General features: G+C 38.9%; 1 protein-coding gene across 3 annotated transcripts in view; it reads right to left on the reverse strand.

The window, feature by feature from the left end:
• MGAT5 (alpha-1,6-mannosylglycoprotein 6-beta-N-acetylglucosaminyltransferase) overlaps positions 1-20,282 on the reverse strand; it is a 119,473-nt gene that overhangs the window by 73,924 nt on the left and 25,267 nt on the right. For 2 of the 3 annotated variants that reach the window (XM_071562899.1, XM_071562900.1), the window contains one exon: positions 260-648. In XM_071562899.1, coding sequence (XP_071419000.1) covers positions 260-497 — 238 coding nt within the window. In that variant the 5' untranslated portion in view covers positions 498-648. Of the gene's footprint in view, positions 1-259; positions 649-19,296; positions 19,353-20,282 lie in introns of those variants that run through there. The other variant, XM_071562901.1, reaches the window with a different exon arrangement.

Raw genomic sequence — 20,282 nt, forward strand, 5'->3', positions numbered from 1 at the left:
TAAAATTAAGTTCTAACAAATAACCTAAGGCATACTAGATAGAGCTACTAAACGGATATAACAAAAATTAGCAGACAACTTAATTTCCAAGAGACTGGAAATGTAAAATACTTACAAGAGAAGACCATATTCTCCATCTGTACAGAAAATCCACAGGGCAAAGTACTGTCAATTGAGCAGCATTATGAAGCAAAATATTTGGACAACTTGGGAAAAAAGCCTTAATGAGATGATCATGTCATGCAGAGAACACACTTACCGTATGCTGTCACTGTCCCAACGTAAGGCCCATCAACCACATTTTTATTTTCTTCAGCTAATGCTTTGATGTATCTTTTGCTGAGATCCAAAATTTGCTCACGCAGGACTGAACTGCTTTCGTGTTGTGTTTGCTGCTGAATAGTAAAATGCAGAAGCATCATTCCCCAAATAAAACCAAAAGTCACCAGGAAAAAGCCGAGCTTCTGAGAGGACAGCTTCCATGGAGAGAATGCCATGATTCCCAAGGGCTTCACACAGTTACTGCAAAGGTTCCTAAAGCGTGAAGCCAATCAGCAAGTCCATGGTCCAGGTATATAAATATCACAGGGCAGGACTCAGTCTTACTCCAGCTCCTTTGTCAAGGTATATCCGTATTTCAGTTCCATCCTGGTGCAAGAAGAAAGAAAAGCACCACAGTTACCACAGGTGAAGTTTTCAATGGCCACACTAGGTTTTCCCTCCAGCTGGTACAAAGCAGGAGTAGACAATATTCTGGCTTGGTAAATATTTAATTTGCATGTCTCATCATTGTACCATACCAGCCAGAGCACAAAGAAGCTGAGAAAAGCCCTGGAAAGACAACAAAGCAGGAGTGATGTGTCTGAGCAGGTGTGGAACACCCCAGAGGATCTGGCTCCCATTCAATGCTTGAAGCAGCCTCTGAGCTGGAGTCCAAGGTAAGGCTGCTCTCACATATTTAGTGTTCTGTGTGCACGCACAACTTGGTGGTGTTGCCAGTGCGGCAATTTAAGACAATTCTCAGTGTAACTCAGTTCTCAGAAAACAAGTAATTTTAGCTGGCAGTGACACTGCTCGGAGCTCCTGGCAAGGGCTATGGCATATGGCGAGATAGGTGATCAGGAAACTAGACTCCCTCAGGGGTAAAGAGCAAAAAAGAAATCTACATTATTTAAGCCAATACACTCTCCTGGCTTACACTGCAAGCACTCAAAGGCTGCAATAATGTCTTGCCCCTGTGTAGCCTCTGCCATGCATAGTTACTCCTTATTCGTAAAACACGCCACTGAGTTTGCTCTTTGCAACTCGACTGAAAACACAAATTTCCGAATGCTACAACACAGGTTTTGTACATAAACCAATATCCTCAGAGCTTTTCATACAGTAGGTAAAAAGAATTGTAGTAACAGCCTGCAAGATACAGTAGGACCATCTTTTCCTGGTAAACTCAAATTTAAAACCTGGCATAAACAATCCAAAGGCAAGAAATGGTCTGTGATGATGGCTGGAGAGAGGGTCCTTAGCTGAAAGCCCAATGACAAGAAAGGCAATTAAAAGGTAATTAAGTGTAACCTATCATGTTAGAACACAGATTTGGTAAAATGTTATCCATTTAACTTCATAATGCTCCCAGACAGGATTAGAGAACATAATGTTCCCTTCCATTCTGCACTTGCACAGATAATGCAGATGCTGCTCTGTTTTAATAGGATAATTACACAGATGCCTGCTAGCAGGTCTCCCTGTTTGTTAAAAATTCCCTTTAGATCTTCTGCTTCCAGCTGAACCAACAGTTCTGCAGAGGGACAGAAACACCTTTGGAACGCTGCTCCTCCAACCTGCCCTGTGTGTGCCCATTTCACACACACGATCGACTGCAGAAGTGAAGGTGCATTCCTTGGGAACCAAAAGCAGCCAAGGCAGAGACTGTCCCAGGCATTTACATGGCTCAAACACCAATCTGCAACCACCCTTTGCTTAAGCAGGAATGGTGCAGAGAAATTAATTGCAAGCACAGTGAAAAAAACTATAAAACTCTCAAGTTGACTTTTTTCCACACTTAAAATATCTCAATAAAGAAAATGAATGGTCTCAACAGAGAAAATGAAGGACTCTGTTTAATGCTGCTCTTCAAAAATCAGTTAATTTCCCAAGAAATGGCAGAGGGAAGTTTTACTTCTTTATGTTTTATTTAACTATAGCCTTGGGATACTCTTGGGTTGACTGACTAGTAGAATATTGTTATTTCATTAAAAACTGAATGTTTGACTATTCTTTTGCAATATCTGCTGTGATAAAATATAGAAAATTCCATAGTTTAAAACAACATCAGAATTTTAAAAATAAATCCAAAATATTCAAGATAAACCCTCTCAGTGACTTAATTTCAAGTAAGAACTGACAGTATCCTCTATGGCAATAAGACCTGTGGTTAAATAGTCAATATTTCTTCAAAATTGTCAGTTGTTTGTGAAGTGGAAAACAATAAGAAAGTAAACCTATCACCACCATATTTTAACAGACCAGTGCTAATGAGTTTTATGACTAGTTCTTTAGGGGGGGAACCTCTGAACTTAATTAAAATTAAAAACAGCCATTAAAAATTGTGAGTATTTCACAGTCTTCTTTTTAAAGTTCTAGAACAGAAACAAGAATGGCACAAGAAACAGTGTATATGACACTGAACTAGAAGAATGATCTACTTAAATAGAGCTGTTGACCCTCCCACTTACAAACTGTAAGAAGGTAGACAGCAAATATTAAAGTATTGCCCTAAGAAGTTTTTTAGTCCATAAAATTAATTCATAGATGGAAGACTGGCCCCCTCTATTTCAATAAACAAACAAAAACCCCCAAAATGCAAACCCAAACACCATTAACCAGCCCTACTTTTTTCTTAAGCAATTCCAGTGCTCAGCAACTCGATGACTGCCCAACAACATGTCCTTAACTAATTAACTTTCCAGCACGGCTGGTGGCCATGGGGGTTTGTAAAGTGCCCAGCAGAATCCCTGTGCTTCCCAGAGCTTCCATGGCTGGCTGCACTGACCTTGGTGTGTGTTTAATCCTGGATTTGACAGCTGTCAAGGGCTGCAGCACAACAGTTGCACAGCTAATGATTACCACGTACCTATAATGAGCCTTTCTTTGGTACCCAGGCAGACAGTGGACAGAAATATCCAGGTTATGTGCAATGCATGAAGACAGCAGCACAGAAATGTCTCTTTTCATTTCTGATTTGACAGGAAATTAATGGCTGAACTGACCAAGAGTTGAAACAATAAACACACATTTGTCTTCTATAATCACTGATAGACTTTGACTGACAAGGTATCTCTCTGCCCATGCCAAGTGAGCCATTCCCAAACCTCAGGTAGTATTTCCCTCATTCTCCCTCTTGCCTTATAATGTTCCCAAAGGAGCCAATCCTGTTAACTACTAAGGTCTTTTCCTAGTCTAATCTCGTCTCCAAAATGCATGATGGGAGTCGTAACTAAAGAGGATATTGGAAACATGCCTCTAAAGAATGGTCTTGGTTTGCCACCCCCAACCCCTTTTGTTTTAAGGTTTGGAAAGCCATTGTCTCACTCTGAATACCTCTTGAAATAGTTCCAGCACCCTCTGGATGATATAGTTGTGAAGTTGTTCGTGAAACTGTTAGGAAGATAATTCCTCCTGACTTAATCAGATCAGCTAAATGTACCAAAACTAAATATGAAGAGTGAAAAATGGGGGGGGGGGGGGGGAAGTGAAAAGACATATAAGAATAATAAACATCTTTGTTATGTTCTTCCTCAAATTCAACTCAACCACCACAATCTCACCACAACTGAAACTACATACTGGGGGTAGGGGGGAAAAGGTGTTGTTTGGGTTTTTGGTGGGTTTTTTTGGTGCTTTGTTTTTAAACAGACTAGCTACATCTTTTGTGAAAAACATACCACAGTTTAGAACACAACTGCCCCTACCCTGAACAAAAACGATGAGCAGATTTCTTCAGAAAAGGGCTAATCTTATACCCATTTACACAGGCATAAGGATTTTGTTCTACTATTATACAGCTTCATTACAAAGACATTTTTTTCTGTTGTATGTTTAATAAAACCCTGTTCAACAGCTGGTCAATTCATTAGTTAGAGAGGATAACATTACCATACTGATGTCATCACAACAAAAGAACCCTCGTACTATTTAAAATCAACACAGATAAGTATCCCAATGCTAAAGTAATCTGTATATGAGGGATGCAAACTACATATTTCTCAGCATTTTAAGACTTTACTATTTTTATTATTTTTTAGAAAAAGCTTTAAATAGAGTACAAACAGTTAATCTTCATGTGAACAGATTTCAGTGACACATATCCATTCGTGCATTCCTCTTCACTTTTTAAGAAGGAGAATTAATCATCTACAAGAGATTAAGCAAAGGCTCTTTATAAGTATGTACATATACACAGCTTGATGTTCTCTGTGCAATCTGCACCTACATTAGAAATGGTACTTACTCAGTGTAAGCTTAGAACACCACTATCCTCAGGACCCTCAGGATTAAACTGTTCATCCCTGAATACAGCATTCAGCACTAGCTACACAGCTATAAAATCTTAATTATCTGTAGCCAAAACAGAAGCTTTTTCACTCATAAAAGCAGCAGCTTGAGTCATATTTAATTATTAGTTTGTTATGAACTCAAACATAAGCAACCTTACACAGCATGACTAGTAAACAAAGTATATGCATTTTTGTACCCAGTGGCTCAGTAAAAATTAGTATTGCCACTGCTAGGAACAGGTCCAAATTCTGGCTTCTCATGCTTAAGAAATTATTCAGAAAACTTGTTGTGTGAGCTAGAGCTGGGTACCACGTGCCTCTTGTTCCAGCTTACACTGGAGGCACAGGTTGAAAGGAGAGGCCTCAGAACTAACTACTCAGTGGTGGTCAATTATTAGTTACTGATGAAGTGCAACCCTCAGTTTTGGGAAAAATCTGCTTGTCTTTCAATAACAGCAAAAGCTGGAAAGGAGGCCTAAAACTGCTGAGTACCAAGAAAAGGCACCTTTCTGTGAGGCACCTGCCTCACACATCGGGCCATCAAAGCCCATAACCACCAGTGTTCTGTGGTACCCTGTGGTCATTATGAGACTCTAACAGACTAATTGCTTTGACTGTGCAGTGGTGATGGCTAGGAATGAGTAAAACGTAGCCATTAGCAAAATGTATTGTTAATGAATATCACTCTACCCAAGTTTGGGTATAAAGCTGGTTTGTTTTATTAGCCTTCTAAACGTTCAGTCACAGCAATGTCTCATTCTCCTCTTACAAATCCATCCATCCACAAACAGGTTCAGCTGCCACATCGTGCCACCCTGCCTGACCCTGTTCCTATATTACAAACAGCTCCAAGAGGTCCTCTTGAACCCTCACACACAACACAAGCCCTGATCTATTTTTCAGACTGTTTCCTGAAGAGAGCAAGCTGCACTTCTGTTTGCAACTGTTTGATTCTGTGGAACAAGTTGTTTCAGACCAGCCAGGGCCAAACATCGAGCTGTGAATGTCCTCTATTCTTGTGAAGGGTGTGTTAACTTAAAAGCTCACAATAACTCCAAGTGTTGAGTGGGCTGCCAGCACACCAGAGCTACAGCCAGAAAACACTGGTGAGTGAAAACACCTGCCACATCCCAGCACTTCTCTGCTAAGGGATGCCAGGAGTCATGCTTCATGCAGAACCTGACATAACGACTCTTAAAAGGGGTAGGTAATCCTCTAAAACCTCCTTTCTAGGAGTAATGAGTCCAAACTGGGACTACTACACTTTAAGAGATTAAGCCAGACAAGCTTCCAAACTGGAATCCCAGGCTGATGTTATAACCACTGTCTCCTGTTGCAGCTGCATTGCCTAAACAGATGTGCACTATACCCCAACTGAACACAAACTAATGGATTTCCTGGTACTGCAGTTGTTTATTTCCATGGGAATATGGGAATATCTCAGCAGATGTCCCACCCCAGCTGGTCAATCTGTGCTCTGAAACAGTGCAATCCCTGCTGAGTAACTTACAGTAAGATGTTGGCCTCCCTTAGTCCTGGAGCCTGAATGTACCTTTCCTTCTTTCAAAATACAGCTTTAACAGTGGGATAAGCTACAGCTTCCTACTTAATGCAGGCAAGTGAAATCAAAGAACAGTCACATGCTCTGTTGGTAGAAGATAAGAAAGGATCAGAGAAGGAAAAAGAAGCCCAATTTCTGGTAAGATTACTTGCATTTCAACGTGCTATGTGCTCAAACCACTGTTGAGTATCTTTGTACCACACACATTTTGACTTCAGTACTGACATGGCAATTAAATAACCAACAAACTTAGGAAATGTATTTTACTAAGATACAACCATGCACACAACTAAACAAAAGTTAGGAGCCTCTAAACATGGATTGTTTAGAAGCTGTTGTTTAGCCACTGACCATGTCAAATGCACAAAGCAGAGGGCAGACAGCAGGACAACCAAAGGCAGAATCCACACCTGCTCAGGGTGCCAAGGGCTGTATCCTTTCCAGCTGTGTCACAGTAACAAAGAAAAAGATTTGTTTCAATAATTCAAGGCACCTCAAAAGATTTTTGTTAATATTAAAATAAATTTTCTGCATTCAGTTGTGATCAGTCCAATAAAAGACAAAATCCACGATTGGATGTTCTGGAAGGAGCAGACAGAAGGCAGAACAGCTGATAATACTAATCCACACCTGCAAGGCCCAGGTCTAGGTGAGGGTTTCCAGCTAGTTGAAAGTGCTTATTTTGCCTGCATACTTCACAGATGGGCTCCTCAGGAAGAAGCAGCTGAGAAATCATGCAACTGTACCAGACTCATCTGGTAATAGATATTTATGGACACTTTTGTTAACTACACATTTTATAAGTTGAGTTCCTTAATATAAAAAAATGTATAAACCCATTTCTTCAACTGTACTCTGCAGTCTTAGTTTTGCTCTTCCTTTAGCTGCTCAATTTTATTTTCAGCAGTGCTCCTGCCAACCCATTCTTTCCTTCTAGCTGACAGATGTCACTGTGTCTTCTCTCTCACCACCACCCATCTACAGTTGATGTGGCAATTTGGGATGCAATCCCATGAAGTGAGAAAAGCAAAACAACACTGGGTCACAACAGAAGCAGCAGGACAGATGGACTGAGGGAGAGTAAGAGTATAAATACTCCAAGTTTGGTTTTTTTTAGGTTGGGGAGACATATTTGCTTTTGTGCATGTGCATGTAGTAAAAATTGGCAGGAGGTGGTGGAAAGATATTTGAAGGAAGGAAAAACAGCCTTTGATAAGGTGCCATAAAAACAAGTAAATTTTCTTCTTGAGCAAGCAGCTTGCCTTCATTTTCAAAAAATAAATTTCTCCACTTAGAAACAAGTTGGGTGGCATCCCACCTTAATTCCCCCATGTGGGTCCATGGCTTTACACCCTGAAATGTTTCCAGTTTTCTACCTAGCACATCAGTTTCTGGAGACAAGTCCTACAGAAATTAAACCACGAGGTGCTCTTCCTTTCATGTTGTTTGCTTACCATGACACTTCAGGGAGGAAAGAGTAAAAAAGGGAGGAAGGTTTAGACAACAGATAAAGGAAAAAAGGATTACAGGAAAATCCATAAGGAATTGTGTATTGAAATCCTTATGGTACAAATAGTTTATTGATTAGAAAGACTCCAGGCAATGCATTTAAGGACATAATTACAAACTAACCTGATCTTCTTTCAATAAAGTGCTTAGAGATAAAAAAACCTGCATGAATGTTAGGACTAGAAATAGGGCTTCAGTAAACTTCAGAAAATCAGAAATGTTCCTGACCTTGGACGAACAGAAGAAATGGACATTTTTACAGCCATTTACAGTCAAAGTACAAGGAATATTAATAACATTCATCTTGCTGCTCCATTAAAACCATATACCCAAAATAGCATTTTCTCACTGAAAAAGAACATTTTGGGATGTCAGCATGCTGATCAAGAGATTAATAGCCTTTCTGGTTTTAGGGGGTTTGGTTGGGTGTTTTCTGAAAGGAAGTACCTTACATAGGCTGAAAGCCCCAGTCATCATCTACAAAATCCATAAACCCAGGGCAAAAACTATCTATGAGTCATGCTTTCATGCCTTCAAGAGGCCCTGAAGTCCATTGAACAAAGAGCCTTCAAGTTACTTCATTAATTTTAATGAATTTTAAAAATAGGACTCATGGCCAGTAGGTTTTTGCATCTTTCTATCATGGATCAAGTACATTTTCCTCTTCCCCTCCATGCAGCTCTTCTCAGTCAAAGGCTAAAATATGACATCTTCTTATGGCATTCTGAGTTTGACATTTGGCATTTGCCCTCTGAAGGGCCCCTGCTGAGAAGCACAGTCTCCTATTTTTTTCAGATCACCTGGATGTTCTCCAAAGTTAAGAGCAAAACGTCCTTGGTTGTCACACAGCAATCCTGTGTGTGCAACTTGGTTTCTGGGGATTCTCTCCTGTTTCTGCAGGACACATTGTAACTGTGGGAATAAGAGTTACAAGCATTGCGATGAACTATTTATTTTTAATGAATAATAAAATTAATTTCAGCTTTATAATCAAAGCAACCAAATTACGTTTGGTTTATTAATGTAAGTTAATAAACCAACTAAGTTTATTAGATAGAAATTACTCAGCTTAACTTAGTTTATACTAAGTTTATTATATAGAAATTGGATCCATTAGCTCATGGCTTGCATCAAGCAGATACTTCAGGCTCCAATCTCACCCACTGCTATTAATCACAAATCAGCCTGTTACATCACATCTTGCAGTCTGTTCAAGAGAAAAAACAAGTAACACTCAACAGGAGCTCTGTCCAACTCACAGAGCAAAGTCAAAACCTTCTTTATGTTCAGCAAGAAAGCTCTCATCGATGTGGATGCCCAGCTACCAACCCTTCTCAAATCCATGGTCAATACACCAAATGCAGCCTCCACAAATTGTGACAGAATCCAGACAGAAAGAAAAAAAAAAAGGCACAAGTTTTAAGGAAAGATCCAAGCATGTTCATGTTCAAAATACTCACTGCTTCTTCCTGAAAAAGTTTTACAGAAGTAGAAGACAAAAAATGTAAGTACATCTGTGTAAAAAATATACACTCTCTTGGATTTTTTACCATTTGCTGGCAATAGTGGATAATCAAAACAAGAACAAATTGTCATTAAATTTGGTTTAAATTAATTATTGCTAGATGATTCTACACAGAAAATGTTTGTGAATGACAAATGCTGAGGGAAAATGGAGAGTCAAGTTAAAATAGGGGAAGGTAGAAATAAATACATAGAAAATTCTTATGTGCATGCTATTAAGCAAGTGTGTATCAGATCACAGGGATGAAAAAAGCCCATCTATCTAAGCTGAACATTAAATAAGTCTTCAGAAATATTTATCTCTTGTTGCTTCAGAATGTCTTGAACCTGGGTCAAAGTATAACATTTCTTCCAATGGATTTGTTCTTGGCAGGCACGTTGAACACATTCCAGCTTATGGGGCCAGACAAATGGCTGGAAGTACAAGCTGCATCTCCAAAGCACAAAATCTAATGGAATTAAAATTTCAACACTGTCACCTCTTTGGAAGCAAGAGTGCTGTTGATCATTCCGTTGCTCTATTTTCTGCATTTAAGATCTTTTCTTTAATGTTGAAAGGATGGAATTGCAATTTGCTTCATATTTAATTTGAAAGTTAGCAGACAGTAAAATAACCTATTTCCTGCACCACCTATACAGACCCTGCTGCTCCACATTGGTATTTGTCAACAGGAAGACTGGAAAAGCACTTTCATTGAAACGAAAGCTGTTATTGTTTCTTATATCTCTTTGCAAGTAGCAATAATTTGTCACATGATGTCAAAATGTTTTACGGTACACACATGGCGTTCTACACATGCCCAATAGAGCCTGGTTAGAAACCTGCTGTCACACAAGCCAGAACCTTAAAGCAAAGAGCTTGAAAAGATTGTTAAAGGAAGAAACAAAAATTTTGATACCTACAAGTTCTGATCCATCCAGCCATAAGCAAACAATACTAACATGAGCCTTCACATAAAACCTCTCTGCACATGATTCTCACAATGTTGACATGAATTTTGAAGCTTTAGCATAAACTATGACAAATACTGAATGCCATGGTCATGACCACAACAGCATTTTCTAAGCAGAGCCAGTGCAAGGCCAAGCATGACCACATCCTAACCTGTCAGCACTGCCCTGCTGGGAGGCCATCAGCTTTCTAGTCACCTGCAAGATCTGAACTCCACAAGCCTCTTTTGCAAACAAATGAGCTGTGCTTAGTACAGCGTAGGGCACAACTGAGGAACTATTCTGAGGAGGTGGAAAACAGCCTTCCCTCTTTCGCCATCCCTAGACAGCTGTAGAACAACTTGTACTGGCAGACTCTGAGGAATAGCTCTGTTTCAGCTGTAGCTAAATAGGGGAAAAAAGAGAAAAAAGTGATGTGTATAAAACAGCTGGCATAGGCAGCATAAGGAAAATGAATTAGTAACAGGACTTTGTAGTTTCTCTCTGGACCACTGCAAGGCAGGGAGAGGTGGGAGGACACACAACCCCAACTCAGAAATAATGTGAAAATGTCCTAGCAAACTACACAAGTTCCTGAGCTGATGTTCTGCACAGCATAGTACCAAAGGATAGAGGGAGAACCCCATAAGCTCTTCTCATTGCTTATACCCCATCACTAACAACAATGCTCCTCTTTTCAGCCTCTCACTCCCAAGTTTTCAGGTCCTCTAGACAGCAATAGTCTGCTATTACTTGAAAGAGCTATTTCATCTGCTGGTTCTGGTCTACGGTGCAGTAATGGCTTGGGTAATGAACTTTCTTTAATGCCTCAGTGCTTTTCATAAATAATCCAAATTACTGGAAAGACCTCCTTTCCAAAGCATGCTTTATTGAGGCTATTATCAATACTCCCATTCAAGGTTTGGTAGCAGAAGTAGCTTCATTTTCAGTGCTGAAAGCAAACCTTTATTCCCCCTGCACGGCAGTTCCAAAGGAAATGTAAATGTTCGCATTTTGGAAAATTTAATTATTTACAGTATTGAACGCTTGAGCAGTCATGAATTTCCCTCCCTTCTCAAAGGTTCTAGTTAGAATTCAAACAAGAATGTTATTCTTAAATAAATGATAAAATGAAGCCTGAAGTCTGTCTTAAATAGACATAAAATCACACCTTAGGCCTCAAAAATCTCTGTTTATGTTAGCAAGTACCACAGCAGACCAGGAATGCATCTGCAAAATACCTGATGGATTTGGAGAATGTGACATTCACATCACCAGCATTTCAGCTCAGAGATGTGGGTGTCAGTACTGGGAGGACAATGCCGTGGATTGTATCTAGTCTGCTCTTAAAGACTAAATACCAACAGTTTGAGGACATCACCAGCATTCCTGAAATATTTACATTAAAGAGGAATTAAATTTGTGATTTCCATGAGTACTCCACTATGCAAACCAAAGTGGTAAGAGCAGGATTATCAACTCACTTCAAAAAGCACATGTCATTGAAAGCTATGTTTGAGAACATGCTAAACTACTCTGAGCTACCAAACTCATTCATGTCACAGACTCTCATCCTGGAAACTGCCAGGGAAATAAATTCATACATCAATTGCCTGCAGTGATTCTCTCAAGTAATGTAAGACAATATGTAATATTAATGGCCAAGAAGGCATAAAAACTCCCTATCCCTTCCTTTATAGGTATTTTGGTTAGAGACCAGCACACAATTACAGATTTATTAAGACAACTTGAAACCAGAGTTCGGCTCATGCTTGAACGAGCTGTAACTGTATCTAACAGGGTTTCTTGAGTTCCTGCAGCAGGAAACCTGCTCAGGCTGCCCATACCACCCACAGCCCTCTCACCAGTGCAGCAAAATGCAAACACTTCAAGCAACAGTAGCAATTCAGTTTTCTGCATTTTAATTTTTCCACCAATTTTATGATTCCATGTCTTTCCTTGCTGTACTAGAAGGGGCCTCCTGAGCAAGCTACTAATTCACAGAAAGCTTTCAGAAATTTCACCACCAGTTTGACTGAAATTTCAACAGGAATTGGAAGTACGAAGGACAAAATCGGATGACTGAAAGAGCCTTTTTTCCATTGGGGAAAATGGAATAAAATAAAATCCAAGAGGCAGAACTTTTGTGTTCACCCATTCTAGGAGTAACAGATAAATGATTTCACCAATGGGAAAACAAAGCTCAGGTCTTTCTTTTAATTAGGAACAAGAACTTGAAAAAGTCATCAGCATTTAATTGATGCAGTAACAGATGAAACTGCAGTATAGCAGACAAGAGAAGAAAGCTGTAGAGAAAACAACAGGTAATAAGAAGGCAGGAAACAACTTTGAAATGAAGAGAGAGGTGGCGGAAATCACTATAAAACTAAGGATTAAGCTGCTAAAGAAACCGCAAAGTGAGGAAAGAAAAAGAAAAACAAATACCCTGAGTGAGGAGATGAGGTAAGAAAACACTGCAATGCAAGTCTAAGAGAGAGTAAACAAAATGAATGTTAAACAGATGAAAAGGTACCAGAAAGAGCAGCCTGACAGACAAGGGCTACACAAACTGACCAGCTGAATCCACTGGGTCAGGCAGGACCAAGGAAACCCAGAACATTAAACAATACTAAATCAACATTATGAGTGATATGCCAATAGACACAAAGGCAACTACAAGGGCAACTGGAAAAGCACAACTAATAGTTTTCCATACACAAATAGGGCTGTGACTACTGATAGAGGAAACAGTTTGCTTGTCAAAAGAGCTATCACTATTTCCTTATATCCTTAAGCTGCTAAAACTTTCAGCTTGGGCAAGAAATAGGTGGTGTTTTTAGTTTATAAGAAACCACAAGCAGTGAATAGAACTTCCTATTTCAAGACCTTCCTTAAATATCATATTCAAGATAATGGGAACTTCCTTCACAACTACTTCTCCTCTTTAGTCTTACAAATACATTAACTTCACCAAAAAATTAACTTCTCATAGGCTCAGCTCTCTATGCAATTGATCTTCCAAAACACTTGCATTGATTCACACCATAAGGATCTGGCCCTTATTAAATAGGGTATGTTCCACTACACGTACAAACATTCACAAGTGTGAGAATTTCTGCAGTTCTCAGAAGTCATCAGGGACAAAATGTGACCTTACCTTTGCATGAGACAGTGTGGGTTATGTGAAGGTTGCTGCACAGACAGTAAGAGGATGCTGGAGACAGACAGGAAATAAAACCACAGATGCTGCAAGAACATATTCAAGATCTACAATGCATGATTATGAAAATATTTGGTATAAATTACAAATTAAGCATTTACAGCTCAAGAACTTCAAGGTCGAGGGTCACATGAATTACTTAAATAAACTGATGAACATGTCTCCATGTGGTCAGTGAAAATTCAAAATAATTTCAAATGTTCCAAAATAGTCACCTCTTTAACACTGTACACAGAGAATCACGTCGGCAGGGATACTAAGAAACACTGTAAACCCACAGAGCCAACCACAGGTGACAGATGAGAAGGAACTAACCATCTTTTAGAGACTTTAGCAATTTCCATTAGTTCCTCCACATTTATTTTGAGACTTAATTCTCCTTGATGGTCTGACAATGTATAATTAATTACATTTATTGACACTGAGGTTAGAACATCAGTCAAGCGTTGTCATGTTAAATATTGCACAAGAGTGTCATGGGGGTTTTTTTTGTTACTATTCAATCTGAAGTTGTCCAAAAAAGACATTTTTAAAGCTGCCCTTGTCCACAGTCATAGTTGAACAAGTACAGAGTTAAGTGCAGTTTGCTACAGGACTCAGCTGGCTGCTCTGCCTCTGTTACTAGTACAACACTACCTTCCAGCCTGGGTACTACTTTCAAAGTTTGAATGCATTCACTTTGTCAGGCTTTCAAATTCTCCTTTGCTATCAACCAAATGTGCTTTCTGAAGGTTGGTAAACACCCTCCAGCACAGGCAGCAGCTCTCACATCTCGCTCCGGGAGCCGTCCCCACCGCGGGGCTGGAACAGGTGGCTGCGGAGTGAGTGGCAAGCAAAGAAACACTTCACTTGCATAACACCCTTTTTGCATTTTTATATAAGCACAAACTGCTAGAGAACAGAATGATTTTGGTGCAGATCAGATTTTTCAGATTTCTTTATCAATGATGACTGAAATATCTCATCTGTTCCCTCTTCCCCTCTCCTTATATGCCATCTAAACTCCAAACTCCAAATTCAGCCAAAGAATAACTCACCAATACTTGGTACTTGGCATAGTTTTATAGAAGCAGGAATTCTCATTATTTAGTTTTTGAGTATTATAATGTACTAGAGGCAAAACTTAATTAAAAAGAAAATCTCATTCTTCACTGAAGGCCAACCATCTCTGAGGCAACTCCCAATAATCAAACAGGAACACTTTCATCACTTTAGAATAATAAGCTTAGTGAGGAAAAATTAATGAAAAAACGAATCAATAAATATATTTTTTGACAAACACACAGAACTATTGCACATGAGATGGAAAAAAGAAACGCTAGCCCAAATAAGATTTTTGTAAAATCTGCTTTAGAAAAATACAGAATAATATCACCCTTTAGACTGCATGAGAATGAAAAGATAACCTGGTAGATTGGCATTTTTCCCCACTTCAGTCAACATCTCAGTCTTTTTAGGGGATAGGGAGAAGGAAGGAGTTTGAAGGACTTTGCAGGAACTAAAAATAACAAAGATCTAACATTAGCAGTGGGTGAAAATAAATGTCCAAGAAGTTTTATGAGCAAAACTGAAGTGACATTGCAAACACTGCAAGCAAATAAACATAAGGCAGAATAAAAATGCAAGCTAGCAAGCCTTAGAGAAGTGTCAGCAAAATCACTAAAAAAACCTTCCCCACGATACAGCCAACCCCAAGAAACCCATTTGCAAAGAACAAGAGCAGATAGTTTTTCCCTTTCAAAGAGAGAAAGGCGCCAAGACATCCCACAATTTTTATGCAAAAACCTTGACAAGAACTCATTTCTAAACTTAGTGCTGCAAAACTACAAAAAAATAGTCATCCACTGAATTCAATTTATCTAAAATAAAAATATATTCCCTAACATTTTGTATTCTTACTCCTCTGCTCAAGTTCTTTTATTGCAATATGGCAAGAAAGTTTCAGAATATCAGATTTGGAATGAATAGTAAATTAAATACCTGTTGTGCAATTTTTCAGGAAAGGCAATTAAGTGAGTAGACCAAAAGCCAAACCAAAAAAGAGTAAATTGAAAAGTAGCAATCCCTAGTTTTCAATAGATTGCATTATCTTAGGTACCATTTACAACAAAAGCAGAATTAAAAGAAACTCAAAAAAATAAGACTGGTTACAAATTTCAGTGACAGATAATCCATTGATCTCCACCTGACCTCCCAAATAAAGCAGCAGGGAGAAACCAGCTTGTCCGGCAGAATTGTTAAAGGCCAAATACTTAAGAGATTTTGAGTCAATATATAAAGTGAAAGGATGAAAGGACACAGCACAGCTCAAGTAACATATATTCACAAAATAAGATAAACATATAAACATAAAAATGCAATTCCTGTGAATCACAAACTCCCCACAAACCTGACTGTATTTTTCACAAGTCAAGTTGCAATCTCTGTGTGCATTTTTCCTTCTGGAAAATTCTAGCTACCTAAATATATCCAACTGGACAATACAGTATAGGCTGAAGAACAGCGAAAGAGAGAAAGAGGAGAAAGAGGAGAAAGAGAGAAAGAGAGAGAGAAAGAGAGAGAGAAAGAGAGAGAGAAAGAGAGAGAGAGAGAAAGAGAGAAAGAGAGAGAGAAAGAGAGAGAGAAAGAGAGAGAGAAAGAGAGAGAGAAAGAGAGAGAGAAAGAAAAGAAAGAAAGAAAAGAAAGAAAGAAAGAAAGAAAGAAAGAAAGAAAGAAAGAAAGAAAGAAAGAAAGAAAGAAAGAAAGAAAGAAAAAGAAAGAAAGAAAAGAAAGAAAGAAAAGAAAGAAAGAAAGAAAGAAAAGAAAGATTACCACAGTTCCTACCTCCTAGCCAAGTGGTTGGAATGCCACTGCAGTACACAATGAGTATGTTATATTGTACACGCAGAATTTTTAAAGTTAGACCTACCTCTCCAGACAAGTATTTGCATTACAGTAAATCCTGTGTAGAGATTAGGAGACCTTGGTCTCCTCTAGAACCAAGGACAAAGATCTGTCTTGTGCCCAGCAGCCAAACCATGCAAAAAGAGATGATAAGAACAAGTGGATGGACTGGAAATGGAAAAAAAACCAACCTCATGAAGTACTGCTGATCAGACTAGAATCTTACTGCATTTTGCTCCTGTGGTCGTCACAGCAGAGTTTGGTGAAGTAGTTTTGTGGAGATTAAGGGAATGAAGAGAATTCTGAACTGTGTTAGGGAGGAAGGAGGGAGAAGGCAAAAAGATGCTTTTCACAGTCTCTGTCTATAGGAAAGCCTCCTGTGGGCAGCACATTGCCCAGGGGAGGTGGGAGGGAGGCAGCCCTGGCTGAGCAGGCTGGGGAGACTGAACGGAGGGCCCAAGGGATGTTTCAGTGAAGGGACAGGAGTGCAGGAATGGGAAAGGGAACACAGGCAGAGCAGGGTGGACAGGAACATACAGAACTTGAGAGAGCTGGCAGCACAGCAGGGCCAGAGAAAAATCCCATTACATTCGACTGAGATTAGACAGGGGGAGGGGGTGTGTTTGCCTGTTAAAACATTTCTGTTACACGGCAGGATGAAAATGGCCATACATCACTGAAAGTATGTCAGAACTGCACAACTCAGGCACCTTTGTATTTTTTTTATTTTTTTACTTTCTCACATTCAGAATTTGGAAGGAGAGACCAATATTGTGGGAAGTGTGGGGAGGAAGGACGGGGAATGGAGATGAAAATGGTCACAAGAACATGAAGTTTGATTTATTTGCTTAATGGAGGCTTACTGAGCAGTATAGGAATTACATGTAAGGGTATGTCATTGCAAAAATAATACTCATTTGCAATTTTTATTATTAAATAAAAAAGCTCTGTTACTACCCACATTTAATCACTATGTCTATTAAGGAACAAGAACCAATTCTGAATCTCTGCCAATACCAACATTTTCCTTTACTACAGAAGTGTGCCTTAAATGGAAGTAACATACAAAGAAAAATAAGGGGAGTTTTGTCAGTCATGCCAGATGACTGTCAATAAAAAAATGCTCAGAATTCGTTAGCAGTTTCTAAAACATTTTTCCTTCTAAATTTCAAAGAATAGATGTCTCAGAGGTATAACTACAGAAGTGTTTTTATTTTGAAAAGGCTTCTTTTTGTATTTATCATTGAGGATTTTTAAAGCACAACAGTTTCTTTTCCTGAATTTTAATGTATCCAATAGGTTAAAGAATCCTACGGAAATCCTTCATGTTATGTAAAGTACTGTCCTTGAAAGTTTGTGTTGCTTCTACCCTTGAGCCCACAACATTAGGATTTCTTTTAATTAACTGAGAACTCTAAGGCAAGCTCTCAAAAAAAGTCCCTTTAATTATAGCAACTGTCAACAGCACAGCAAGAATTTTAAAGAAATCTCAATAAATATGCAAAGAGGCATCTAAGAGATTTATGAACACGCCCAAATACACAACTCCCCCCAGCACTTAATGAGACTCTCCTGAGCACTCCTGTGGGTGTCTGAGCACCTTCTCCAGAGCAGCCTCAAGGAGCTGTCTGAGCATCCTTCACACCTGCAGTCCCCATCAATGTCAGCCGGGTATCGTGGGCTTTTGGCACCTCTAAAAAAGCCTACACACTGAAGTCAGTCCTGATTACCTCCATCTGTGCACATTTATTCTGGTATGAAAGTATTTCATCTCTGTTTAGAGTTTAAACCTCAAGCCTGGACCTCGGGCTCACACATGGGGACAGGAATACTAACAGAAATTTATAAAAGAGTAGGAGTGAGGTCTGAATTTTTCAGCACCAGCTTATTCCTTTCCTCCCCCCATCTTTCTTAATGTGCTGAGGGAGAGGGAAATAAAAAAGAAAAAAAAAGAAAAGAAAATTTCTTTAGGATTGGCATATAATACTTGCTACATTTGGAAAGTCAATTTAAATTACAGTTCTAACAAGAATTCATGAGAATAAGAAAGCTTTTATTGCTATTTGAAAACTGTTAGTGAAAGTTATCTTTTCAACTGTTTCTTGGGATTTGCTTAAACATCAAAAAAATGAAGAGACCCATATTTTAAGCTTTACAGATTCCCAATTATCCTCATTAAAAAAAATCATAGTTTACTGCTCTGCTTTTTATATTGTATCAGTTTATCACCTGAATTTAAGATATTTTATAGTAATGTATTTATATTCATAACATAAAAATATAAAACATAAATAGAATATATATATGAATAAAAATGAATGCAAAGTATTTCTAATAGAGACTAACATAATGAAGAAGAATCTGAAGATAAAGGAAATATATATATATGTGTGTGTGTGTGTGTGTGTGTGTGTATACACACACACATATATATGTGTGTGATGAAAGCCACAGGAAGTCCTTTTCCACCACTCAACTTTTGAGAGGGTGGTCAAAACCTCTTTAATTTTGGTATTCAGGAAAATTTGATCATTTCAAGGACTATCTATTCCCATTAAAAGTGTATATATTTAGTAAACTTTTTCTTGGCATCATCTTCAGAACATTCATATTAACAGATGGAATAAAAATGCAGCTCATAGGCAGGACAGGCTGACCTTCCAGCACAGGACTCATTTAACCCACAGGCAGATGGGACACTTTAGGAACATTGCACATTTCTGTCACCAGTGAGTTCAGGGAAAGTTTGTCTGGGCCAGTCACTCAAACCTGAAGTCCTAACAGTGCTAGAACTTTCTCGAGTCCTGCAGACTCTTAATAAATTCAATAAAACAGGTATTACAGCCAGCACTTCTGCACTAAAATACTGATCAGCTGCCCCTGCATGAGAATTTGTTGCTGTTCCTCCACTTTACTAAGAACCGTGGCCTTCCTGCAAACAGGCCAAGACTGGCAATGCCCCTGCAGAGGCTGCCCCAGACAGGGCTGCTGCTGTGCCTTCCTGAAAGCCACGGACATTGCACAGCTGATGGCACAGCTGATGGCACACAGCGACAGCCCCCAGGGACTGGGCACAGCTGCACTCAAGGTAAGGACAAAAACATGAGAAGACAAACCTTGGAAATCCTTTCATCCTTTGCAAACTGAAGTAGATTTAGTTAACAGTGGAAGCAGGTGAATGGATGATCACTGACAGGGTTGTCAAGCACTGGCACACCTGCCCAGGGAAGTGGGGGAGTCACCAGCCCTGCAGAGATGGAAAACTCAGGTAGATATGGCTCTTAGGTACATGCTTTAGAGGAGAACTCGGCAGTGTGATGTTAAAAGCTGCTCTAAGGAAAAGGTTCATACCATTTACATTTTTAAAAAATTACTAAATCATGGCTTGCAGCAATTCAATGAGGCATAATTTCCATCATTCAGAAATCCACCTTGATGGTGTTACTCTGAGTGAAAGTGCAATTGTTTACAGTACTGAGAAAATGAAGAGTACTATAAAATCACCTCCACTCATCCACTTTTGTTTCTTTTTTCTTTTCCTTTTTTTTTTGTTTCTGTTTTTGTTAAATAATGCAAATAGCAGATAGTTTCATTTAGGAAAATAATACACTGAGTGGTTACAATGATAACACTTGAGAAGAACGGACCACTGAATGCACTTCATTCTCTTTTTATAAAAGATCATTAACAGTGCACTCCTTTGCAAAAGTAAAAGAAAAATTTTGATCCAAAATTAGCATTCTTCTCTTTACATTCAGGTTTCAGCATTATGCCTGATGTCTCCACCGTCATTAACTCGTGTTGCAGTGCCTGGCAATGACCCATTGTTACAGCCTTGCAAAGTGACTGAGCAGGTCTTTGAATTTCTTATTTTGAAAAATACGATAAGAAAAAAAATTAACTTTTTTCACCTTCTTTAAAACTCATTCATTTGGTTAAACATGAGCATTGTGCCTCTCACTATAAAAAGTGTGCTTGTTTTCAAACACCTGTTAAGTGGTAATTTACAGAAAAGCAAGACCACTTTGACAGTGCGGGATTTCATGCTCAGTTTTTAAAAAGGCAGTTGGCCTCCCCTTGCCCCTTCTAAGAATTTAATTGC

The sequence above is a fragment of the Pithys albifrons genome, chromosome 8, assembly GCF_047495875.1.
Source record: "Pithys albifrons albifrons isolate INPA30051 chromosome 8, PitAlb_v1, whole genome shotgun sequence".
Classification (NCBI taxonomy): Eukaryota; Metazoa; Chordata; class Aves; order Passeriformes; family Thamnophilidae; genus Pithys; species Pithys albifrons.